The sequence below is a fragment of the Saccopteryx leptura genome, chromosome 1 (assembly GCF_036850995.1).
Source record: "Saccopteryx leptura isolate mSacLep1 chromosome 1, mSacLep1_pri_phased_curated, whole genome shotgun sequence".
NCBI classification, from domain to species: domain Eukaryota; kingdom Metazoa; phylum Chordata; class Mammalia; order Chiroptera; family Emballonuridae; genus Saccopteryx; species Saccopteryx leptura.
This window is the reverse complement of record NC_089503.1, coordinates 122,026,051-122,052,861: the sequence shown is the minus strand read 5'-3', so window position 1 is coordinate 122,052,861 and position 26,811 is coordinate 122,026,051. Positions and strand designations below refer to the sequence as shown.

The 26,811-nt window shown below is 45.8% G+C and overlaps 1 protein-coding gene across 1 annotated transcript; it reads left to right on the top strand.

The window, feature by feature from the left end:
- Positions 1-26,811, top strand: OTULINL (OTU deubiquitinase with linear linkage specificity like). Its single transcript, XM_066374284.1, has 8 exons — positions 1-219; positions 18,326-18,485; positions 18,940-18,971; positions 19,076-19,167; positions 19,890-20,039; positions 23,165-23,293; positions 24,174-24,443; positions 25,252-26,811. The coding sequence occupies exons 1-8, from the start codon at positions 156-158 to the stop codon at positions 25,423-25,425; spliced, it is 1,071 nt and encodes a 356-aa protein (XP_066230381.1). The 5' UTR covers positions 1-155; the 3' UTR covers positions 25,426-26,811.

Below are 26,811 nucleotides of genomic sequence, written 5' to 3'. Positions count from 1 at the left end.
GGGGGCCTGGAGTAGGAGCGCGGACCGCCATCCCCGGGTCGGCTACTCCCGCGCCCACCCGCGGCGGGGAAGCGATCCCGGGCGCGGGCGGGCGGCCGCCGCGGCTGACAGATCCACGGGCCGAGGCTCCGCGCCGTCTGCAGCGCGCGGCTGGCATGGCGGCGCGGAGGATCCCCCCGCAGGCGCAAGAGCGGGAACGGCCTCGCACCATCGCTACAGGTGGGCCGGGGGCGGGGAAGGGGCGCTGGCAGCCTGGGACGCGCTCTCCTCCGCGGCCGTGGGCGCAGCCCAGTGTCTGGGGGCTCGGAGGGGTGGGGGACGGCGACGGACTGCGCCTCCACACCCCCTGCAGGGTTTTGGGTAGCTGTCGGGGACCTGGGGCGCATCTGAATCAGGAACAGTGTCCTCGGGAGGCAGAGTTGTTTGGGGCGAGGCAGCGAGCGACTTGCCTGGGCGAGGAAGGCAGGTTCCTGGAAAGAGAAAGACGTCTTGCGGGGGGCACCGGGCGGGGGTGGAGAGGGAGGGTCCGGGTAGCGGTTGGGGTCGGGCTGTGCCTCCGAGGAGCGCGGTGTCTCCTTTTTGGTGTCCCCCCCGATACTTGATCGTTGTCGGAGGGAAGTTGATGGGTTTCGCGCTTTGCTGGCAGAGGATGTGGCCGACACCTTCGCAGCAATCGAGACTGTCTTTTTAACAAGAAAGTTACAAAAAACAAAGAGGAGCAGCACAGTATGGCACAGGTCGCGAGCAAGTCGGTCGCTGAGGTCTGTGCACACAACCTGTGTCTTGGCGTCTGCGCCCTCTGCGTTGGCAGCTGGGCCTTCGCCTGAGAAGGGAAGGGCTTTCTTCCTTGCCATCCAGTTGTCCCTTGGTATCCCAGCCCAGAGAAGATGAGCATAACTGCTTCTCAACGTTGAGCAGCCCCCCCTTTCTGTAACCTTGGAGACCACCCCAGGGGTGTGAGCCCACCAGGGAATTTTGGGAGCATGACTGTTCAAAACACAGCTTGGGCTGCCGGTACTGCAGGGTTTATGCGAACTTGTCAGGTGCCGCCAGGTCTGCTTATTAATTGCTGTTATTCGTTCCAGAATGAGCTTTTGATTCACCCAGCGAACAGTTCGGAATTTTGCTGTTGGGTGTAGTGGAAACAACACCCTTCTGGGAGTCAGGACATGAGTTTTTAGACATCATTTTACCAGAACTGGGTGCCTAGAAGCCACAACCACTCAGAACTTCCCTGTCCTCACCTATGAAAGAAGGGCGTTTGGCTAGCTGATCTCTGAGGCCTCCCAGTCTAAATTCTGTGATCGACTTACCTCCCACTCTGAAAAGTTTGGAGAGTGAACTCATTTTCCAACCTTTCTGCACCTTAGATTATTATAAAATTAGCCAAATAGTTTCTGTGGGTGTATTCCTTTGAACTTTTCATTATGTTATTTTCTTCCCTTCTCCCTGCCTTACTTTGGCAGAGAAAGCAAAGTTGGAAGTGGAGGTAGGGGGCACAGCTGGAAAAAGCTGCTTTGGGAGGCTGAAAGTATGCCTACTCTGGGCTTAACATAATCGCCAGGAATTTTTCCTTCAAATGTACCAAGTTCAAGGTGTGCCAGCACTGTGAATCCGGTAAGAATGTTTCCTGTGCTCCAGCCTGTGGGATCTGCAGTTGGTGTGCAGCAGTGGAAGAATGTGATTCAAAGATTGGATTATGGAAAACTTTTCTTTCCCAAATATAACGTCCAAGGACTTAGGAGTTTCTTTTCCCTGCCAGTAATGTTTAGGGGGGGAAAAAAGTTTAAAGATCACTTGTCAAAGCTAGGATGTCACAGCTTTTTAACCTACCTCTGACTCTTGGCAAGAGAGTGATCAAGATTTGCTTTTGAGATAATAGCAAATTATAACAATGGAAACGACAATAAAAAGCAAACGGACAATAGCAGAAGAAAATCCACAGAAGGGGCAGGGATGGACAGAGATGTTGGTAGCTGTTTTTTTCTCTTTTTTTGGTAGCCATCTTTACTATTTCTTTTTAAGTAAATTGTGGCTTTTCTTAAGCACTGTCCATCCATTCATTAGTAGAAACATGAGGGGAGAATGGAGACTCTGAGTTTTCAATGGTGTTCTCAGGAGCCGCAGGACTCCATGGTGGTCCTAGGGGCTGGCCTGGAAGGGGTAAAGGGGTAGGAGTGCTCAGTGTGGAATAGGGGACCCATCAGCCAGAACTCCCCACTCCAGCTATATATAGAGCACTTCTGCTCCTCGGCCTCCTATTTAATATGCTGTTCTGGGTAAAATTTTGTTTGGGGAGAAGAGTCTAATGTACTGATTGTCAACCAGTGTACCAGGGCAGGCACACTGGTGTGCTGCAAGACTTTTTAAAACATGCGGTATCTGACTATTTAGTCAGGAGCACTGACCTCTTTTCCCTTAGATTGTCAAACAAACAAAAAAAGGACAACAGCCAACACAATAGCTGTCTGGTGTGAATGAATCAAAATTATACCTGGTTGGTTTTTTTTGAAGATCAGTAAAAAATGTAATTATTTGGTGTGCCATAGAATTTTAATAACTAGTTTATGTGTGCCATGAGATGAAAAAGGTTGAAAATCGTTGGTCTAATGCTAATCGGAAGTTTAGAAATAATGGTAATGACTAATGTTTTTGAGTGCTGCTTGTGTTTTAGCTCATTTATTGCCTATAAAGTGCTTAGAACCGTGCATGACCTTACACTGTAAGTTCTCACAGGTTAGCAGCTGTTATTATTATTAGTACATTATACATGAGGTAGTTGTTATTTTTAAAGATTTTATTTATTGATTTTATGGGGTGGGGGCAAAAAGTGTCAGCTCATAGTTGCTTCACTCGAGTTGTTCATTGCTTGCTTGTTTGTCATATGTGCCTTGACTGGGCAAGCCCAGGATTTCGAACTGGCAACTTCAGCATTCCAGTTTGATGCTCTATCCACTGCACCACCACAGGCCAGGTGACGTAGCTGTTATTTTTAATCCCCATTTTAGGAAACAGAGTCACATACAAACTGTTACACCCCCCGCCACTGCTTACCTAGACTTTTTTGCTAATTAAGAGGTGTATTCCTTAAAATCATGGATTCTGTTATTCCAAAGCCATTCAAGGATGACTGACTGTATGTATGAAGCAGATGTTCCTGACCTGCCATAAGCAGTCTGGCCTATTCCCGTGGGGAACCACAGGCACCATACTAGGCAGGCAGATGAGTTTACCTGGCAAACACTATGTTAAAGGGAGAGGGCACATCGGAACCCAGCAGCTGGTCTGCAGCAAGTGAAGTGACGAGGATTGTGGGGTGCAAACACTGCCTCTCAACACGGACTGCAAAGCAGTGCTAAGAATTGTGTGCTTATTCTAGCCCCTTTTTCTAGTGCCCTCGAGGCCTCTTCTCTTGCGCTGGAAAAGGAGCAGAGGGGGTGCTGGCAGTGGGCAGTGTGTGCCAAGGGGGCCAGGGGTGAGTAGCTGTGGTTCCTTCTTTAAAAAATAGTTTGAGGGCTTAGAGAAAAACAAACACTGAAATTAAAAACACATGCATACAAGCAGAATGCTTAAAACCAGATGGTCCACAGTTGATATTTTCTGCCAGCCTGTTTGTCCCACTTTATACTTCAACTCTTAACATTTTTGTTAGATAGATTAAATACCAAATAAAGTGTAACTTTTGGTGCCGTGTGTTTTAGCTGAGTAGAAATACTTGATTGGTATTATTATTACACTTGAGCCTTTAACTTGGCTCCCTGGAGTGGGTGTATGCTGTCCTATATGCCTGTCACACCCAGTGTTGTCTCTGCCACAGTAACAGTGGGCATCTGCATTCTCTTCATGGTGCTGGATGTGGAGACACTGCCCACAGATAGTCTTATGTAATCTTTACAAGCTCCACTCTGTGATGCTTGAAATGGTTATGGAATTCGCTCCAAGTTTCCAGCAAGTAAGTAAGTTGTGGCCAAGATTCAAACCCTGGCAGTGCAACTCCACCCACAACAGATTCTTAACAATCTGCCGACTTCTGTCTCCTGAAACAGTGCAGACTTATACCTGAGAGCACTCTGGTTTCCGGAGTTACCTCCTCACATTTAAGCTGTTCTAAATTAAAGTGGGGTTATCATCTTTATACCATTGTTGTTGCTCAAGATAACTCTCAGATCGGAGGTCCAGGATAAGAGAGATTATGGAAAAGTTATCCTTATCAAACCAAAACCTCCTACATTCATGGCTCTTGATACTGGGCTATTTAAGTCTCTCTGTAGCTTTTGGAAGACTTATTGGATGAGTGTATTAGGCCTTTCTCTTTTGTCCACTTGAAACCCATGGTTAAATGTTCAGTTGCTTTGGATAATCCATTTTGAAAATTGAGATCATATATACATTTATTGATTTATCCATTTGTCTACTTTCTCATTCAGTTGGAGCCAGAATGGCAAGGTGATATCATGTTTAAAATAAGAGAATGGTAAAATGTTATATGTTCATTTCCATATGTTAGTACTGTTGCTAGGATCCCAGGTAATAAACCCAAATTGCACAACTATAGCACATAAAATTCTATGCTCAATAAATCCTGAATTCAGAATTTGATAGAAAGTCTTTCACTGTTGATTTAACCAGGTGACTCTGATTTTGAGTCTGTGGAATTGTTGGATGATACCTACCTACATAGTAACTTAAACTAAATGAAATCTTTCTCGTTTTTTCCTGTTACTGTTTTATTTTTTTAAATGAATAGTAGTGTTAGTCTTCTAGCAAGGGGAGTAATCATATAATTAGAAGTCAGTTTCTTATGAGAGACCTCCCCACTTCAGAGAGAAGCAGAATCTCATTCAATGTCAAGGGTTGACTGTCAAGAAAAGGGAAGCAGAACGCCCTCCCTGAGCCCCTTGTCAGTGGATGTGAGCTCCCTGCTCTGTCTAGGTCTGGGATAGGCTCAGTGCATACAGACCAGTTCCTGAGTGGCTGAGGAATGGGTGGACCAGGGAGCTGGTGGTGGAAACTCATCAAGGTACGTGCTTTGAACAATTTGTGTCTTCCCCACTAACCTAGGACAGGGAATGTTCCTCAAAGCATTTGTCTCCCAAGTTTAAGAGAAGTGAAGTAAATTCTGTCTTGCCTGGTAAAGAGAGTCTTTCCCTAGGTCTTGGAATAACGCCTGGCACATCGTAGGCGTATTGGTCAACCTAAGACAAGAAGGCGTCAGCTTTCCTGTGAGATCTCCAAAGTAACAGGAGAACTGAATGTTCTGTGTCTTCTAAATAGACCACTAGGGCAGGTCGAAATGCCGTGGAGGAAGCAGAACGGCTGATAGGAAAGGGGAAGTGGAAGAGATGACAGCCCAGTGCCAGTGTGGGCTGAATGTTATCATTCCCCATCTAGACATGAGGGGCTGGGCGTCACTGATGTCAGTGGACGAGATCAGCTCTTTGTTATGTTACTTGGCATTTAAAAAACGAGTTTGGAGTTCTGCTGGTGGCTAAGAATTAGTTTGGCTGCTCACCTTGAAACACACATGCAGCCAGTGGAATTATTAGTATAAATTTTGGGTTTCTCAGTTTTACACCTGAAACACACAAGACTCAGGTATATAGGTTCCTTCCTCTGAAATTTGAAGCAGAGGAAAGAATCACTGGAACTGAGAGAGGGTTTATTAGAGCAGTTTTATCCATGGTGTATCCCAGCACTCAGTTCTGGGTACTGAGCTGATTGTTGTGACAGGACTTGTACAGCCAGTGCTGGCTGCCCTTCCTTGTACTGTCATTTGTCATGCTCTACTATTTCACTGTCTTCTCCCATTTCTACCTAGTTGACTGAGTCATTCAAAATGTGGAGCCTATGACATGTGAAGATATGGTTCCTCCTCTTCCTTCTGTCTCGGTCTTCTCTATTTTTCTTATTTTCTTGCTATTTTTTAAGGAACTGATCGCCTCAACGGAAGGCCTTGTGGAAAAGGTTCTTTATCGAAACTGTGGTTCAGGTCAGCTGTCTTAATAAATCTGTAGAAAACTAGGCATGCATGTCTAAAGCTTGGAGCATTTGCTTGTCTTTGTCTGGGTCTCTAGTGCCTGCTGTATGTGCACAAGGAATCTTTCCTGTGGTGCAAGTTTTGAGGTTCGTTGAACTTCACTCGTTTCACAACAACTTAAAATCCAATGCCTTGTGCCCCAATGTGACTAGCTCCACAGTAACTCAAACACGTTAACATAAAGAGGCCTTTGGAGGGTGAAGGGAAATAGTGGTTAATAGCCTGGTGCCCCGATGCTTGCTCCCAGGGGAGGAAGCTGAGGTCCAGAGCCGCTCAGCTCTCTAGGACGAGGCCCTGGGTTCCTGGCTCCCTGGTGCCTGCTCATTCCACTACCTTGCAACTGTCCCACTAGGCGACCACTTCACATTCTCACTTCCTGCTTGATGTTTACGTGAGTGTAATTAAGGGAAGAGAAAACACACTTCTGGCTCCCTGTTCCTGACATACATGTTAAAAGTCAGAAAGGACCACCAAGATAGAGGCTATTAGTTGGAATTAGGTATGGTAGATAGAATAACAAAACAATTCCAAGTAAGTAAATCAATTTCTCCCATGTCAAAGCTTAGAGGTGGCTCCACAGGGCTGGAATGGGTGGCAAGTGCCCAGACTCCTTCTACTTTGTTCTTACATGAAAAGCTTCCAGGCCTGTGCCTCTACCTGGTCCAGGATGGCTGCTGAACACCAGTCACCACACTTACATTCCGGCTAGTCTGGAGGAGCAAGGGCAAGGAATACACCCCTCTCAACAGAGCCCTCTGAAAATTGCTCCAACACTTCTTAGTCAGAATTCACTCAGATGGCTCTGCCTAGGGAAGAAGGAATGTGCTTTATTCCGAGCAGTTATGTATCCAGCTGGAAGTCAGGATTCCATTTCTGTGGAAGCAGAGGGAATGGATCCTGGCAGTCTGTCATGGAGACATGGACTAGACCCAGATTACATGGACTCGTTTTATTTATTCAACAAATATTTATTAACGGTCTATAGTGTGTCTAGGCATCAAGAAAGAGAGAAAACAGACGCAATTCTAGTTCTTAAGACGTTTACCTCCATAAGGAGACAGACACTAGTCAAACACAAACACACTGTGTAAACTGACCGTGCTGTGGGGGAAAGGACCCCGTGTGCTGTGGGAGGAGGTAACAGATTTGATCAAGCCAGGAGTGGGAACGGGTCAGAGAATCCTGGCCCAAGAAAGTGACGTTGGAGCTGAGAGGCAGAGAACGGGAGAGTGGGGTGGGGCAGAAGTGAGAGACGGGAGGCAGCCAGTCACCTAGAGAAAAAGATGAGAGGAAACTGGGAAGTCCAGGTCAGACCTCGAGGACCCTGGACATAGAATGACCACTCGTCCGGGTTTGCCTGGGACTGAGAGATATCCTGAGACATGAACCTCTCAGTTCTAAAGCTCGGAGAGTCCCAGGCCAACCCTCCCCCCCTTTTCTTTTAAGTGAGAGGAGGGAGACAGACTCCCACATGTACCCCTAGTGGGATTCACCTGGCAACCCCTGTCTGGGGCCGATGCTCAAATCAGCTGAGCTATCTTCAATGCCTGGGGCCATGCTCAAACCAGTTGAGCCACTGGCTGTGAGAAGGGAAGAGATAGAGAAGGGAGAGAGGGAGGGAATGAGAAGCAGATAGTCCCTTCTTATGTGTGCCCTGACCAGGAATCGAACCCAGGACTTCTGTAGGCTGGGCCAATGCTCTATCCACTGAGCAAACTGACCAGGGCCCAGGATGCCTTATTATTAATTTCAGCAGTGTTCCTTTATAGGTAAGCAGGGCTCCCAGCCACAGCAAAACATCACTGATTGGTAAAAGTATCCCCTCAAATGGCCCAAAGAGAGAGAAACACAAAGCACAGGCCACACTGAGTGCAGCTGGATGATGTGACCAGTGTGACTCTCCTTTATCTGGCATGATTTCTCTTAGCTGTAATTTTGGAAATTAATTGGCATGTGATAATATATTGGAGATAACAGAAACGGCCAAGGGAGGAGGAAACCCTTACTCAGAGCGGTGTTTCTAAGCACTGGCCACACATTGGAATCACCCAGGCACTTAAAAAAGAACGGGTCCCTGTGCCCAGCCCAGTACATCGGAAAATGCTCAGGGGAGCCAGGCAGGGTGATCTCTGTTCCATCACAGCCCCTCTCAGACTCTGTGAACATGGGTCGCTGAGGACCTTCTGGATGCAGACTCCTGTAGACACAGACTGCCTGAGGACCTGCATGCAGGGCCCAGGTGGTGTTGATGTTGCTGGCTCATAGACTTGGAGTGCAAAGCTCTCTAGTAGTTGATAAGTTGGTTTTGAAGCCACTGGTTTCTCTTTAGGAGAGCAGACCTAAAGGATCCCTGAGTGAAAGGGAAATGGGTTCGTGAGAGGAGAGGAGGTAGACTTGGGATGGAGGACATGGAAGTTTCTGCCGTATGCATCCATCAGTGGTGGGTCCATCCCAACTTCTCCTTTGGCTCCAGGGGCTGGTTCCTGTTTCCAGGAGAACTGCTTCTGGCTAGACTGGTGCCCTAGGCAGTGTGCCACTACTTGTCAAGCCTCGTGCAGAGGCCTTCCCAGCTCACCTCACTGGCTGCCAGGATTTGGGTTTTCCCTACAATTAAGAAAAGCCACAAAGATTTTAAATAGATGACACATCCATCGAATGTAAGAACAAAACCAAAATACCCCTACGCCCCCCCCCCCCCAATATCACTACTGGCTACAGGTGGAAATAGCGTCGGAGAAGGGAAGCCAATGGGAAAGATTAGTAACCATTAGCAAACGGTTCTGATGAATGGAAAAATCTCGCTGGGTGAAAGGGGAGAGTGGCTTATCGCAGAGTGTCCCTTTAGTTCTCTCTTGTCACCTGTTCATAAGTGATTTGTGTTATGATGCAGAAGACAAGCTTAATCTTAAGCACCTAAGAGGAGAGAGAGAGAGAGCACCGCAAATGCTGTGGCGGTGGGAGCAGTGAGCCCAGTCCGGTGACATGAAATTTAGCAGGGAGATGCATCGCTCCTCGGTCCGAAAGGCAAAGGACTTGCACATACCACCCAGACAACCCTTGCTTCTCTTCCCAGGTTCTGAATGAACTGAAAGTTGGACACGGGGTCAGAGATTTTTCAGTGTCAGCCCCTTGGTAAAAATCCTTATGTTCTAGTTGTGTGGCCGGATGAGCTTGCTAGCAGGGCCTGAGCTGAAGTTACCCATTCAAGGCCGGGCCTCTCCCCCAGGGAGACAGCAGGCCCGGGGGCGCCTGTCTGCAGGCAGGCAGGCAGATCTGGAGAGGGCCGGCCTGAGCTGAGCAGTTCCTAAACCTGCCATCACCCCTCTCCCCGGGAAGGAGGAGAGTGAGAGGGTGGGCCGGAGGCTGCGCCAGAGCTGCAGGAAAGCCCTCTGCCTGGTAACGTGAGGATGCTGGGATGAGGGTGCCTGGCCCTCTCCCCTTCAGAAGAGAGAGACACAGTCCGGCAACAGGTCCAAAGACTTTCTTCTGAGTGGGTGGTGGGCTGAATGTGAGTCGGTGACGTGTGTGTTTCTCAGCTATACAATGCTAGTACGGTCCCAGGCCGCAGGGACTGGAATGCATCATCTAGAATAAGGTTTGGCAGGCCGCAGCCCCTGGGCCATGTCTGTCCTGCTTGGTTTATTTTTTTGATTATACAGCCTGTGAGCTAATGGCTTTACATTTTTTAATGGTTGGAAAAATAATTAAAAGAAGAATACCATTTCCTGACATGTGCAACTTATACGAAATTTGAAACTCAGTGCCCATACACTAGGTTCTCTTGGGACACAGCCCCTGTTAGTATTCCTAGGGCAGATCTGAGTAGTTGGGATACAGATCAGATGGCTGGCAAAGCCCAAATTCTTACTCTCTGACCCAGTACCTGCCAGTTCTTCATCGAGAATGAAGAAGTGGTCATGTTACTGAATGCTCTTCCGTGTGGGCCACACTCGACATTTTCTGGCTCGGGGTCTAAGTTAAGTGTGGAATGGGTTCAGATAAGAGTAATTAGGACCATGAAAGACAATGAAGAGTGACTGGAGGATAAAACAAAGCATGTCGTATGAGACTGGTTGAGAGAAATGTCTAATCTAGAAGGGAAAAGAAGCACTGTGGAAATGATAGTTGCCTTCTTAGTTCATGATTGTTTTTGAATTCTTGGAAAAGAATCATTCAGGAAAGCCAGTTACTTATGTAGTTAGTTCAGAGGGCATGCTGACCTTGATCTTGAACATGTGGGGTCAAGTTCAGACTTCTTGCTTTCTCTAGGCTTCAGTTTCTTCATCTCAGAGATGCATGTGGTAGGTCATCAGACGACCAGGTGCACAGTGAATTAAGAGTCAGCGTTCACCTTGAGGTGCTTTCAGGCCAGTAGGAGATAGCTTATGAATACTCCCACCTGCATTGTGGACGGAGCACAGAGGGAGCACCCGGGGAGTGAGTCCTCCGCTGAGGGGCTGGTCAGGATCAGGCCCTGGGGAACCAGTGGAGTTCCAGTACCTTCAGTCCAAAGCATTCTGTGAGTTTGTGAAAGATATGAAAGCTTGTGGCACAGAAGAGGAATCAAACCTGCCTCATGACCCCAAGCAATAGCGATTTAAATTGTGGTTACAGATCTGATCACATCAACCTCTTGCTTAAAACCCTTGGGGGGCTTTCCTTGATCTCAGTTAAATATCAGCATCTCTCACAACATCTAATGGCCCTGCTGATCTGAGCCTGGTCGGCCCCCTCTCTTTTCTGATCACGTGAACTCTTGTCCATCCTCTGGGTCTCAGCTCTGCCTCTCATCCAATGCAGTTCTAGGCCAGGGTCCCATGTTACCTCTGCTGGCAGAGCCACATTCCTTTCCGCTGGGCCACTGCCTTGGTTGTGCTCCATACACACCTAGAGGGTCCACCTGTGAATCAGCACCAGGACAGTCCACTCTATGGCGTTCACAACTGTAGCATCAGCTCCTGGCATGGTGCCTGGCCTACAAGAGGAGCTTAATCTATATTCATAGAATAATGATAGAGAAAGAGAGAACCCTTCTAGAAAAGGAAATGGATTCCCACACAAGGGATTGAGTTCCCAGGTGGTGAGGTGTGTAAACACCGCGCCATGACAAGATGGAGGGGAGGTTGTAGCAGGGACTTGGGGAGGTTTACATCTGCATAGTGCCTTTGCGACTTTGAGCACTCTCCTGTGGCTTACTGTGTTTCATTTTGTTCCAACTCTCTGTTGTCACTGTCGGTCTCTGCCTTTGGGGATCATCGAAGCTGAGCAATTTGCCTGAGGTCCCACAGGTAGAAGATGGCAAAGTGAAGACAGAGTCTGGGCCTGTTTTGCCAAACCAGTGGTCTGTGCCCAGCCAGGGAGCCGGCCTGGCTGGGTGGGTGGCTGGTTGGGTTAGTGGTCCCGGAGTTCTGGGATTTTTCTGGGAGGATTACAACTTGCTCTTCAATTGAAGCTCATCCCATCTGCAGCTTTTGTGTTTTAATAGTTGGGTGGGTTTTAAAACCCTTCCACATCATTAGAAAAATAAACATACACCTTTTAATATGATGGGTTGCATTTAGCACTCCTAAAGGTGTGCCCAGTAAATGAAAAAAGACCTCTGAGCTGTGATGTTGTTACACACACACACACACACACACACACACACTTCACTCAGTGTGTGGCAAGTAGCAGTTTCCTGTTGTATTACCGACAGCCCTGGTTTCGGAGGAGCCCTGGGTGGAATGACCCTAGTTCTGTGGGGGCTGTGCTAGACGCTTAAGTAGGTTGCATGACAGGGCTGCAGTTGAATGTCTTACTGATCATGACTTTTGAGATAAAATCCTTTCACTTGGTGGTTCTTTTACTCAGTGATACTGATCTTGTAGTTATTGGTTATAGCACTTTACTAAGTGGAAGACACATTTCTTAATTGAGAAGAACTAGTAGTACCTGAGATACAAATTCATAGAAAGTCTTTTGACTTTACCATTTCAAAGATTAAGAGGATTTTTTTTCTGAACATTTCCCCCATAACTGACCTAAAAACAATTCATCTATGGTTGGTTTTGCAAGAACCAAGACTATTTAAACTCAGTCTTTCACATGGTGATGCTGACCCTTTAAAAGTCCCTAAGAGTCTTCCAGTGCCCCAAACTATTTGTAACCCTTCATGACCTCATAGGACTGTTCTGCATGTGCACCATTATGTTTCATATTGCCGAGTGTGTCTGTTTGGACTAATGAATGATACTTTGCTTTATCCGTGAGCCTGAGTTTCTCAACAGTAACCTCTGAGAGAGTGACCCACAGGGAAGGGAGATCTCCCTGCCACCTGGGCATCACAGGGCCTCGTGTTGTTCTGGATCCTCCTAGACTCCGACACCAGGATGTGCTGACCCCGGGAAGCATAGGTCGTGGCACCGTGGGCCTGGACAAGCTGACCAGTAGCCTTTCCTGACGGAAGGGCATCTGCCAACTGATGATGAGCTTCCAGAGGGCAGGCTGGGCGGCTTTTACGTCATCTCCCTGACTGCCAGCCCAGTGCCCACAGAGGGTGAGGGGTGGGGGAAGGTCTTCCCAGGCCTTTCCTGCCCTCCGTCCCACTTGGCTTCTCTGCAGCACCTCCCTCCATTGATCAGAATTACCCAAAAGCCATACTTGCTTTTCAGAGGGAGTAGTGTTCCACAACACAGCTCAGAAAAGTGTGAAAAGTTTACCCAACACCTCTGATGTGGCTGTGTCCTCCCTTCTGCACCTCCCACTGCTCCCCCCACAGGGAGAGTGCTGTGGCCACCTTCCCCACCGCCTCCCTGTTTGCTGCCTGGCCACTCTTTCTTCCATCTTCTGATGATTAACCAAAACACGGCATTGCAGCAGATAACGTCTGTTATAGTTACTAAGTTAAATTCAGTATTCTTTACCTTAAATTTACTAAAGATGATTTTAATGTATGTATGCACATATCTTCATTGCCTCTTCTGTCTCAAACATCGAAATTAAATTGCCTTTTAGCTTAGGCCTGATTTCCCTACCGTGGCCCATCCGGTAGCTGTGATCCAACCTCTCTGCTGCAGGAGAAGGTCACCGGCTAGATGCCTGTGACAGTGCGGCCCAGTAGAGAGTGGCTGCGCTGCACGGGTTAGGGGAGGAAGCAGGGGGCAGTGTGGCAGACCGTGGGGAAGTGGAGGCAGTGAGGGACAGAGCAGCGATGGGAGTGTCGCAGGCCTGCCGGCCCGGGGGCTTCCCTGAGAGCAGCCCAGGGCTCCGGGCTGCTGTCTGGCACCCGCCCGGCTTCCGGCTCTTCAGTGTCTTTTAGTTTTGTTTTCAGGTTTTTCTTATTTTTTTCTTTTGGTTTCCTGTTTGAATGTTTGAATCTTTTCAGCTTTGGTGCATTTTAGAGAATGGAAAAAAATTCTACGTAGAATTTTACCACAAAAAACAGTGGCCTTTTTTTTTTTTTTTTTCAGTTCTAGTCAGTGGTCTCATCTGCCATATATAGTATGAGGGATCACGGATGAGATTTCAGTTTCCGACAGACGTGTTGTTGATTTCAGGCGGTGCTGGGGAGGCTGCTCAAGGATATCTACCCCACTCATTGTTACTCCTGCCCGTGTGGGTTGGAGTCTCTGGGCCTGTTTCAGTGCTGACAATCGGAGGAAAGTGTGAGAGCTGGATAACCCACTTTCCAATGTAATAGACATGCACTGTGCTTGTATAGAACCTCATCTCAGCCACCTCTCGAGCGGTCCAGTCCAAATGTATTAAAAAGAAAATTCAATTGTCACTTGACAGACGTTGAGGAGGATCAAACCCATAGTTCCTGGCAATGCTTCTGCTTTCTGTGTCTTCTTGTGACTCCCCTTCCTGGAGATTGCCATTGCCAGCACCTCCTGCCACCCACACGCCCTGCTCCTTCCCTTGTTCTGGTCCCTCTTTTTTTTTTTTTTTTTCATTTTTCCGAAGCTGGAAACAGGGAGGCAGTCAGACAGACTCCCGCGTGCGCCTGACCAGGATCCACCCGGCATGCCCACCAGGGGGCGATGCTCTGCCCATCTGGGGCGTCACTCTGTTGCATCCAAAGCCATTCTAGCGCCTGAGGCAGAGGCCACAGAGCCATCCTCAGCGCCCGGGCCAACTTTGCTCCAATGGAGCCTCAGCTGCGGGAGGGGAAGAGAGAGACAGAGAGGAAGGAGAGGGAGAGGGGTGGAGAAGCAGATGGGCGCTTCTCTTGTGTGCCCTGGTCGGGAATCGAACCTGGGACTCCTGCACGCCAGGCTGATGCTCTACCACTGAGCCAACCAGCCAGGGCTGGTCCCTCTTTTTACTGGAACCTTCTCTCCCTTCCTGCTAGTCCCATCAGGACTCCATGAGGCCAGTTCCCTGTTAGGCAGAGGGCTTCTCCAGGGTGGGGAGGGGAGGTGGGCAGACAGTTGCTGAATTCTCCTTGGCAAGCTGGCAGATGGGGGACCCCGGTAAGGACTGACATGGAAAATTTGAATCTCTGTCTGCTGTGTTTGGGGAATGAGATTTGCCCCACAGGATCATCAGAGTTGTGGTCATGATAGTGTTCACGAGGCCTCTGATATAGGATGTTCTTTGTCTCTTTATTTTGAGTTATTGACACATGCAGGAAAAACTTTTTTTAATTCTGTTTAAAAAATTTTATCTATCAATTTGAGAGAGAGACGGACATTAATTTGTTGTTCCACTCATTTGTGCATTCATTGCTTAATTCTTGTACGTGCCCTGACCTGGGATCAAACCCGCAACCTTGGTGTGTCGGGACGAAGCTCTAACCAATCAAGTTACCCAACCAAGACTCAATTCTCTTTCTAAAAGCTTTAGTCCACTTGCTGCAGCAAGGTTGATTTGCAGATTTCCCCAGGAACGTAATTCAAAGGCAGGATACCTGGTGATGAGGCGTGCAACTTCTGTCATCACACCTCCCCTGTCTGTGAAGTCTGGCTTGACCGCTTGCTTAATCTCTGTCATAATTATGTCATTTATAAAATAAGGGTGCTTAGAGTTAAGGCAATAAAAATAATAACCATTTATTGGGTACTAATAGTATGCCAGACTACGTGCTCAGCGCCTTGCCAAGGGTTTCCTTCACCATCACAACAGCTGTGAGAGGTGCAGTCCCTTCCCTGGGGAGTGTACAGGGTCGGGATCGGACCCATACCAGGGAGCTCCGGCAAATGAAGTAAGTCCTGTAAAACTCTGAGCACAGGGTCCGTCCCCTAGCAAAAGCTCAAACTATAGCTGTTTTAGTGAGCAGGGGAGACACACTTTTTCCTACTAAAACATTGTCCTTCCTCTCCTTTGCCTTGGAGGCGTCCTCCTGAGAACATCACCTGTGAGCCCCTTGGGACTGTCTGTGATTTGCGATTGGTGCACCTACCAGCAGGGGCTCTTGGGTCAGCTCCACGAGATCCAGGATGTGGCCGTGTGGCCAGGCCAGGGCTGCGGGGAGTGAAGGGAGCGCATGTGACTTCATAAGTCTACCTCCAGATGATCCTTGGTACCCACACCAGCCCCCATGATTATGTTCCCTGGCTCCTCTTGGCTGAGTCATTTGACAAAAACCTGTGGGCACAGTAGGTAGAGGGCAGCAAGAGGTCAGGCCTCTGTTCTGGGCTTGTTTGGGAGAGGGGGTTTTGAACCCCATGTGGTATGTGGTTTTTTCTGATGGGTTGATAATGATTACCCTCACTTGGCTTGCAGGCAGGATTTCATTTTGAAGATAAGGGCAGTAGGCTAGGGAAGTGTGTGTGTGTGTGTGTGTGTGTGCACGTGCACGTGTGTGTGTGTGTGTGTGTGTGTGTGTGTGTGTGTGTGTAGGTGTAGGGAGAACCATGGTAGCAGTGGATCCTCCTGCAGGCCCTGGGCAGCTGCAGAGAAGGCCTCTTGCTCAGAAGGTCCTGGGTTGGGGTCTCAAATCAGATGCCCTAGTGACCAGATGGTGACTTAAAGGAATGCAGGGGGTGGGATGCCATCTGTGACAAATGAGAGCAGCGCTCTGTGGAGGGTGGCAGCCGGGCACCACCTCTGAGACTGGGCCCTCCACGTCTGCATGCAGATGAGCACCTCAGTGGAAGTAGACATGCTCTGGCAGGCTCTTCACTAAGAAGGAAGTGTGAGAGTGTTATTCAGACTTGCATGCTACAGTGAGATCAGTTCAAAACTGGTGTGGGATTCAGGGAAATAGGCACTCAAGTCACGGGGTGGGGGTGTTAATTGGCAGTGTTGTTTCAGAAAGCACTTTGGCAACATCTATCAAAACTAAAAATGTGCACACCCTTTGACCTAGAGTTTCCTTTTCTTGAAATTATCCTGGTAGCTGTCATGAGCCACAAGGACTGTTGGAGAGTGTTTGTCTCAGCAATGTTTCTAAGTGGAAAATGGAAACAAGCAAATGTTTTTCCATTAGGCAATGATTTCAGAGGTGATCTCTGTCTGTATACTGCAATGTTAGGCATTCTTTTAAAAGAATAATGTAGACCTATATGTAGTGATAAGAAAAGATGTTCAACTTATAATTTGATATGACATTGATATGAAGAGAAAAAATATACTGTAAAATCTTGTGCAGCATTCCATTTTTCTAAAAAATTTTGATTACAGTAGGAGGAATTATGTATCACAGATAATATTCTAGTTCTTCCATGAATTTATGGACTTAATAAAAATATTTGCTTATACCAGAACATTCAAGGTTGGGAAATCAGATTTACCCAATAAAAGTCTAAATTATAGATGTAAAGGCATTATGGCTCTACATTTTTAAACAATTTGTAAAAAGTTTTATTACATTTCTAAATGGAACTCTATAATGAATAGCTATTCAATTTAAAATGATAAACACCTGTATTTGAAAATGTCTTTTAAATAATAAGATTAAAATAATATGTATTTTTATTTGCTAACTTTTTTTGTTTCTTTTTCTCCTGGTAAATTCTTTTTTAAGGGTTTATATGCACATTAAAGATTATCAAAAACCTACAAGTATAGATTCCATCCTGATGAGGCTTTTACTATGGTAATCAATGGAATTTTTCTAAACTCCATACGATGGAGGAAACTATTTCACAATGAACCTCAGGAGGTTTGGCCAGTGTACAGAAGTGCTCTTCCTCATTTGAGTTTCAGTATTTTACATGCTCAAATATAACATCATTAGGACTCTCCTACACTTAGCAGAATATTGCAAGTACCCAGATGGCACTCATTTTTCCTGTTGTCAAATCAGGAACGAGAGTGTATACCAGAAGCAGCACATCTGTCTCCATCTCATGACTCTTCCTTTACGGTCCGCTTGCTCGAAATGAGGTCTCTGTGCCTGCAGTTTGAGGCCCTCATTCCATGTGGTAAGGTGACGCCATACGTTATGGCCCCTACTGCTCTAAGAATATCAAAGTGGGCAGAAGTGGATGGTGGCATCAGGAGAGGCTCCCAGTGTGATTGTCTGCCCCCACCCTTGTATGCTCGGTGCCCAGCAGGATTCCGGCATCGTTCTTGGATTCCACGGACGTTCAGTACAGGGCACGGTGCACTATACCGGTCCTTACATCATTTCATTCCGTCTTTCCCTTGTGAGGTCAGTATTTCACCCCTACTTTACAGTCAGGACACGTCAGGGCAAGAGAAGGTAGGCTTCCCGCAGTCACAAAGCTAGGAAGTAGGAGCCCCAGGCTTCGCGTTCAAGTTTGAGGGGTTCTGAAACCCACACTCTCTATGTTCACTCTTCCTCTTGAATTTTGGGAACAAAGATATTCTTTTTTTTTTTTTCCAGAGGGAGAGAGGGATAGACAGGGACAGACAGGAACGGAGAGATGAGAAGCATCAATCATTAGTTTTTCATTGCCCGTTACAACACCTTAGCTATTCATTGATTGCTTTCTCATATGTGCCTTGACCGTGGGCCTTCAGCAGACTGAGTAACCCCTTGCTGGAGCCAGCAACCTTGGGTTCAAGCTGGTGGGCTTTTTGCTCAAACCAGATGAGCCCACGCTCAAGCTGGCGACCTCGGGGTCTCGAACCTGGGTCTTCTGCATCACAGTCTAATGCTCTATCCACTGCGCCACCGCCTGGTCAGGCTGGGAACAAAGATATTCTTATATATGACACTTATTATAGGAGAAATAGAAGTTTCATTTTTCAGATTGAATTTTTGAATGCTTTAGAAATATTTATGTAAATCAACCATAGATACTTTGTAGGTAAAATGATCTAATGTATCTTTTTCCCCTTTAAACAAAGCAGACTTGTGTAATTGAGATGTGATTTTTTTAATTCAATTTTTTGTAGGAAATGACCAAGTTAACTCCTGGACACTTGTCACAAGCCACGCCTTAGATGCTGTGTGGGGGATCGCCAAGGCATCCGTGACATTGGCAGTCTCGCTTCTGGTGGCGGTGCTCTGCTATGTCAGACAGCTGCATTTACATTTGGGGTACCGGCTGAAATGGTAGGTGGTTGTACCATCTTTTTTTCTTTTTTCAAATAGAGAGGAGGGGAGATAGGCTCCTGTATGCGCCCCAACCAGGATCCACCCAGCAACCCCCATCTGAGGCCAGTGCTCTCCCATCTGGGGCCAGGCTCACAACCGAGCTATTTTTAGCACCTGAGGTGGAGGCTCCACGGAGCCATCCTCAGTGCCTGCAGTTTATGCTCTCGAACCAATCAAGCCATGTCTGCAGGAGGGAAAGAGAGAGGGAGAAAGAGAAGCCGGGGGGAGGAAGGGCAGATGAACTCTTCTCCTATGTGCCCTGACCAGGAATTGAACCCAGAACATCCACATGCCAAGCTGACTCTACCACTGAACCAACTGGCCAGGACAGCAGTTGTACCATCTTCACATTTCTAAAACATCTTTGTAATGAAAGTAGAATTTTGGTATTATTATTTTCTTTATATTTTAGGTGGAGTGGATATCTGCAGAGAAAATTCAAAAGTAAGTATTTTCATGCATATCTTTCCTTAAGGTGCAGAGAGGGTTCAGGAAGGAAGAGGAAAGGGAAAATTAACTACTACCCTTTTATTTTTGATTTGGTTCAGGGAACCTCAGCGTGGAGGCAGAAGTAGATGTACTTGGCTACTGTGCAAGAGAATGGAAGGGGGAGACGCCCCGTGCCAAGCTGATGAGGAAGGTGTGTCTGTTTGCCAAGGCCATGGAAGATGGAGAATTTGTGTGTAAAATTCAGGAAACAAACTTTCCATTCTGCCTTATGGAACCAGAGAGAGTGATACCAAACGTGACACACGGGACAGCTGTGGCTCTAACTGAAAAGCCGAACATCTGCGAGACATTGGCTTTGAGCCTTTTACCTAGAGACAGTGCTTTCAAGGGCTGGGTGAACCCAGTCTGTGCTTTCAGAAACCTCGAAATCCGCTCTCTTCAGCACCCCGGGCCAGGCCGGGGAGACCTGTCCTTGCAGGGATCAGGCCCCTTGGCAAAAATATTTTGAGGATTTTTAGAATTCTCCATTGGATCAATCTTGGTAAATACACCCAGCAGTGCTGCCTAACCTCGCCACTAGCAAAAGAAAAAAAAAAGTGGTACATTCAAAGTAGTCCTTAGCATGCTTTTAAAGTATACAGTATGTTTCACCATGTTTAGGCTATATCTGTGATCTCTCCACAACAGCATTCCCTGGCCCTGGGATTTTAGATGCTTACATCCACGATAGCATGGCACTGTCTATACAAAAAAGTCACTTTGAAATGACATGTGGTCCAATTTATAATTTATAATTGTTTTTATTTCTATTGTCTGCTTTGGGAGTATGCATCACTGCAAATATGTTGAATTCACTTTTGTTAATTTCTTATTCAGTGGAATTAAAACACAACTTTCTCTTTGCGCTTATAGGCTTATGAGGAGCTGTTTTGGCGGCGTCATATTAAATGTGTTCGACAAGTAAAGAGAGATAACTACGATGCCCTAAGATCCGTGTTATTTCAGATATTCAGCCAGGGCCTCTCCTTTCCAACCTGGATGAAAGAAAAAGACATTGTTAAGGTGCGTCCTCCTACCAGAAACATGCAAAGTGACCTTGATGATAACTAACAGTTGCTCTGGGTCTCCTGTTGGCAGCTTTGTACGCAGGGCATCTTGAGATTGAAGGAACTTCGAGAGGTCTTTTAACCGGGTCCTCTGTCTCTCGTGTCAGTTCACAAATAGAGCATCTCAGAAAGACGGTCACACTCAGTTTTGTTTGCTTATTTTTAATGCCATCATCTTTTCTTGAGGGGACACCTGTCCTTTGTTAGTAAGGTGGTCTACTAACATTCACTTTTTGACTCTAGTTATCTGACTTTTGACAAATACACCCAGTGTGTAACTGCTACCCCAAGGAATCCCCCGTTTCCCTCCACAGACAGTGCTTCTTCTCTCCCAACCCCTGGCGACCTCTGATATGTCTGCTGTCCCTGTTGTTTTGCCTTCTCTGGAATGTCATATGAATGGAATCATCCAGTGTGTAGCCTTTTCAATCGATGTCTTTCACTAAACATAATGCATTTGCAGTTCATCCAGATGGTTCCGGAAATATGCTATTCATTCCTTTTTACTGCTGAGTGATGTGTGACAGTTTGTTTATCCATTCACCAAGTGAAGGACATCTGGATTGTTTCCAGTGGTCAATACTATGAATAAAGCTGTTATAAATAAATATTCCCACACAGGGTTTTGTGTGAATATAAGTTTTCTCATTCCTTTCTGGTGGGACTGCTGGGTGTTGTGGTAGGTGTGTGCCTGCTGTAGCAGAACCTGCCACACCGTTCTCCAGAGCGGCTCTGCCCGGGTGCAGTCCCACCACGGATGTGCCCCAGGTCCAGTTGCTCCACATTCACGCCAGCGCTGGTGTCGTCAGGGCTGCTGTTGGTTGTTTCTGTTCCAGCCATTCTGGTGGGTGTGTCAGTGTTGCTGGGCTTTCAGTTTGCATCCCCCTAGGGCAGTGGTCCCCAACCCCCAGGCCGCGGACCGGGACCTGTCCGTGGGCCATTTGATACCGGTCCGCAGAGAGAGAATAAATAACTTACATTATTTCCGTTTTATTTATATTTAAATCTAACAATGTTTTATTTTTTTTAAATGACCAGATTCCCTCTGTTACATCTGTCTAAAACTCACTCTTGACGCTTGTCTCCGTCACGTGATACATTTATCCGTCCCACCCTAAAGGCTGGTCCGTGAAAATATTTTCTGACATTAAACCGGTCCGTGGCCCAAAAAAGGTTGGGGATCACTGCGCTAATGAATTACCACGTTGCGCATCTTTTCCTGTGCTTATTTGCCATCCATATTATCTTCTTGGGGAAATATCTGTTTGGATCTTTTGCCTATTTTTTATTGTTTTGTTTTCATTATTGATTGAGGTTTGAGAATTCTTTATATATTTTGGATGCAAGTGCTTCATCATATATATGAGTTCAGATACTTTCTCCCAATCTGAGCCTAGTGTTTTCATTTTCTTTTTTTGTTGTTTTGTTGTTTTGTTTTTTTGTATTTTTCTGAAGCTGGAAACGGGGAGGCAGTCAGACTCTCACATGCGCCCGACCGGGATCCACCCGGCATGCCTACCAGGTGACGATGCTCTGCCCATCTGGGGCGTCACTCTGTTGCGACCAGAGCCATTCTAGCGCCTGAGGCAGAGGCCATAGAGCTATACCCAGCGCCCAGGCCAACTTTGCTCCAATGGAGCCTCGGCTGTGGGAGGGGAAGAGAGAGACAGAGGAAGGAGAGGGGGTGGAGAAGCAGATGGGCGCTTCTCCTGTGTGCCCTGGCTGGGAATCGAACCCGAACTTCCGCACACCAGGCCGACGCTCTACCACTGAGCCAACCGGCCAGGGCCTGTTTTCATTTTCTTAATAGCGTGAGACAGTACATCTTGGTGATAACCTGAATTTTTTATTTTGTATGTAGTATGCCTAATCAAGGGTGTGAATTTCAGTTGGAGGAGCAAAGAAAGATAAAGTGTATGTGTGTGTGTGTGTGTGTGTGTTTGTGTGTGTGCGCGCGCTGCTTAAAATAATTAGAGGATATTTTACTGCTTCATACTCATTTTAAAACATCCCCTAATTTTTGTGAGCAGTGTATACACACACACACACACACACATGTATATATATGTATAGCTACACATTTCCTATTTCTGTTACATTTTAAATTTAGAGTTGTTTTTATTAGTTTCATTTTATTGAGCAAATAGTTGCAGGTGCTCATTGCTGAGTGCCGAAGCCACACTGGGACCCTGGGCTGCACAAGCTGAACTGGGTGGGAAATGACCGGATGCTTATGAGGGATCAGATTATTATTTATTCCTTACTTTATTTAACCCCAATGAGCATCCTATCAAATTGTCCTTGATTTGCAATGGAGGATGAGGCTGAGCCGTTTCCTACTCTGCTGGTGGAGTAATCTCCCAGCTGGTGAGGGACAGGGCTGGGTTTGAACCCCAACGGGCATCATTCTAAAATCTACATCATGCCAGATGTATGGTATTTTGTTGCTCTAACATCGTTTGGTTAAAAATAAGGTCTAAAAGGATATATCTAGGTAGTTTGGGAAGTGTTTTATCCAAAAATATTGTTTCTGTAGACCTAGTTTTATAATTAAGTTTTCATCAGTTATAAAATTGTAAAATTGTGAATTAAAAATATGATCCAGGTCCTGGCTCATGGCCCAGTCAGGACACATAGGAGAAGTGACCACCTGCTTTTCTCCCCCGTCCTTTCCCTCTCCTCCTCCTTCTTCCCCTCTCCCCCTCCTTCTTCCCCTCCCACAGCCAGTGACTTGATTGGTTCGAGCGTGGCCCCGGGCACTGAGAATAGCTCAGTTTGTCTGAGTGTGTCAGCCTCAGGTACTAAAAATAGCTCAGTACTCGAACATCAGCCCAGACAGGGGTGCCTGTGAGAGTTGGCGTCACTATCTCCCCTCTTCTCACCTAAAAGAAAAGAAAAGAAATTATTCAAATCATGAATCCACAAATCTAAATGAAGTGACTATATGTGTTTCCTTAACTGCAGTAATAGTCTTTTATAATGAAGATTGCTAAATGAGATAAATTATGTGCTGTGACATATTCCAAATTGTGTGTAATAAATGTTGAGATACTAATGATTGTTGGCATCTTCTTTTTCAAGCTTCCTGAAAAACTACTCTTTTCACAAGGTTGTAATTGGATCCAGCAATACAGTTTTGGTCCTGAGAAGTATACAGGTTCAAATGTGTTTGGAAAATTACGTAAATGTGTGGAATTACTGAAAACACAGGTGAGTGTTTGGTGGCTGGGGTAGAAGGGTAGGAATGATAGCACCCTTCCCCAGTGCAGCCACTTAGCTCTGAGGTCAGGCACGTCACCCGTGTTAGTTAGTTCAGCAGGAAATGTGGGCACAGCGCTGCTTTGTGTGCCTGATGGTTTCTTCCCCTTGAGCTTCATTCTCCTCCGAGTGTTGGTTTACGTGACAGTCATCCCCTTTATGGGCTGGCAGGAAACCTTGTTTCCCCAGAAAAGTGAGTTGCAAGTTCCAGACAAGGCACTCAGAAGTGCCCCTTCTGGAATGTGCCCTATCAATAACTGGTGACAGCAAAGATGTTATAATTTGATTCAGAGTTTTTTTCTGGTTTTTTTCTGTCTTTTAATAAAAACAGATTCTGGATTGTTGGAATGAATCCTCCTTCGGAAACACTATAGTCTTTTGGGGCCATAGTGTTCTCTTCTGTAAAACTGAAATATAAGTAGAACCTTCCCTGAACGGCTCTTGCAAGGAGTCAGTGAGATAATACATGCAGAATGTCTCAAACTGTGCGTGGCCCACGGTGGGAGCTGAGGAATGCTAGCCAGCACTGCTGGCCACTAGCACTGCCTTTGTGTGACCCGGCGTCTTAGCAGTTTTAGGAAACTGACTTGTTTAGTATTTTACCTAGTGGGTAGTGCTTTTGTGAAAAAATATTTCATTGAAACTAGTTTGTTATTGTACAAGTATACTTATGGTTTTAAAAAAATCCATGCCAAAAGATATAATATGAAAAGTTAAAGTTCCATTCCCCTTTAGTAATCTTTTCTTTATTTTATAAGTACTTTAAAAGTTATGCAGTGAGAATATGTTCACCCTAACCTTCTAAATTTCATGTTGACGTCTGTGTTTTTAGTGGATTGAATTCAGTGGAATGAAAGATTATCACAAAAGAGGAAGTATGTGCAACATCCTTTTTTCGAATGCCATTCTAGAATATAAACTGTATGAAGCATTGAAGTTCATCATGCTGTACCAAGTCACTGAAGTTTATGAACAAATGAAGATGAAAAAGGTCATTCCCAGTCTTTTCAGACTTCTGTTTTCCCGGGAAACATCATCGGATCCTTTGAGCTTCATGATGAACCACCTAAATTCTGTAGGCGACACATGTGGACTAGAGCAGGTACACCGGGCAGAAGAATTGTGTGTGTTTGATCAAAGATGATATTGGCAATACTTGAAAACGCAGGCACCTGGCGTTAGCTTTCAGCAGGGTTGGGAGCAGCTGCACAGAGTGGTGGGTTGGTGTTATTGCCCCAGAGATGCAGAAGAGAAGAGTAACATGCCTCACTGCTCCGGGTGGTCACTGTGTCTTTCCAGCCCTGTGGCTGCACCCCAGTGCTGGGTAGCCTTTCTGACCCAGCATGCTGCTTCTCAGTGGTAATGGGTTCTCTCACAACACAGGTTAACTAGGAGAAATGCATGTGGAAAATGAGATAAGGTTTGGGAAAGCATTTGATTACTTACCGTAGATAAGTAGAAAGTATTAAAATTTTTTTAATCCAGAAAATGCTTTTATATCCCCATAGAAAAGGGTTTTTGTTTTCTTTTGCTTTGTTTTCCTAGGAAGTGCACAACATCTTCTGAACTTTTTACACAAATTGATTTAAAACGATATAAAACTGATTGGGAAACTAATTTTTATTACGAGCATTCCTTTGTTATTGTTTTTTATTAGGTTTTTTCAAAACGGCTTTCCCTGTGATTTCTTCACATTAGTCTAGAGAGATGTTCCTTCTGCTTTTCTGCTGTCCCCTGCCTTCCACGTAAGGGACATTGTTCCAAACTCCGTGCTCACTCAGTGGCTCATGTGTGGGTCTGTAAACAAGGACATTATTTCACAAGCTGCCAAAGAGCATGCTCGCCCTGCTGGTGGGAGGGCAGGAATATGGAAATGTGTATTTGTGACCACTCTTTCATCTCTCCCCCAGATTGATATGTTTATACTTGGATATGCCCTTGAAGTCAAGATAAAAGTGTTCAGACTGTTCAAGTTTAACTCCAGGGACTTTGAAGTCTGCTATCCAGAAGAGCCACTGAGGGAGTGGCCAGAAATCTCTCTGCTGACCGAGAATGACCGTCACTACCACATTCCGGTCTTTTAAGTCTGGCATGGACCGGGCACTTGCCAATGACATTGGTCATGCTTACAAGTACAGTGTTTTGGGACCTTCTCCGAATTACAGGTACATTGGATGCAACAGTACACAGATGGCTCTTCTTTGTTTTTCAGTGATTTCCTCCAAAGCAGCTGCATTAATATACTTGTGTGTTCATGGTTTGACCTTGCTCATAAGGGCTGTGGACACGCCACACATGGCAGGCCTTTAAGAGCATGAGAACGTTTAATTTGGACAAGAACACCAACAGGAAAAAGAGAGAAGAAAATAAGTAGGAAAAAAGACTAACTAGAAAGAAGTTTGTTTCTAACTTTTATGTTCTTCATTAAGAATCTTGTTTTTGGTTTGGTTGATTTTTGGATCCTCATAAAAATAGCCTTATTATATAAGCATTACTTTCCCAGGAATCTCTATGGTATGTTGATTTTCTAGAACCACTTGATTAACTATAAAATTATGGGTGTGTGTGTATACACACACACATACCCATATGTATACATGTATAGTTTTATATGTACACATATAAACAAATACAAATAGCCACTACTTTATAATGTTGTACAGTTTATTTTATATCTCTTTACATGTTTTTGTTATTACTGCATCTGGCCAGTTTAATACATTTTATATAGATAAAAAAGATAGATTAAGGCAACTGAATTACAATTATCTGTCATCAAAATATTAAATAGTGGTGTATTGACATGTGTATTTAATGTGTGGTAGATAGAATCATGCCCCCCCCCCCCCGTTTTCCCAGAAAGACTTTACATCCTAATCCCCAGGACCTGTGCATAGGTTGGGTTAAATGGCAGAGAGTAAAGTTCCAGGTGGAATGTAGGTACTAATCTGCTGACCTTGTTGTAGAGAGATTATTCTGGGTTCTCCAGGTGAATCCAGTATAATCACAAGTGTCCTTACAAGTTGAAGAGGGAATTGGAAGAGTGTCATAGCCAGGGGGAAATGAAAAATCTCCAAGGACAGTAGAGAGAGATGCAACATGCTGGTGTTGAAGATGGAGGAAGGAGGCACAAGCCAGGGAATGTGGGTGGCCTCTGGAAGCTGGAAAAAGCCAGGGGATGGGTTCTCCCCTGGAGCCTCTGGGAAGGAACAAGGCCCTGCCAATGCCGAGATTTTAGCCCAGGGAGATCTGGGTTGGACCTCTGACCTCCAGAACTGTAAAATAATAAATTTGTGTATTTTAAGTTACTGTTTCATAATGTGTTACAGCGACAACAGACAATACTCAGGAGATCTAATTTTTGCTCATCTTTATTGTGCAAATATTTTCTAGTACATTCATCTTTATTTGGAGGTACTTTATTAGTCTGTCATGAACTTCAATAAATACAAAATAACTTTTTAAATCTT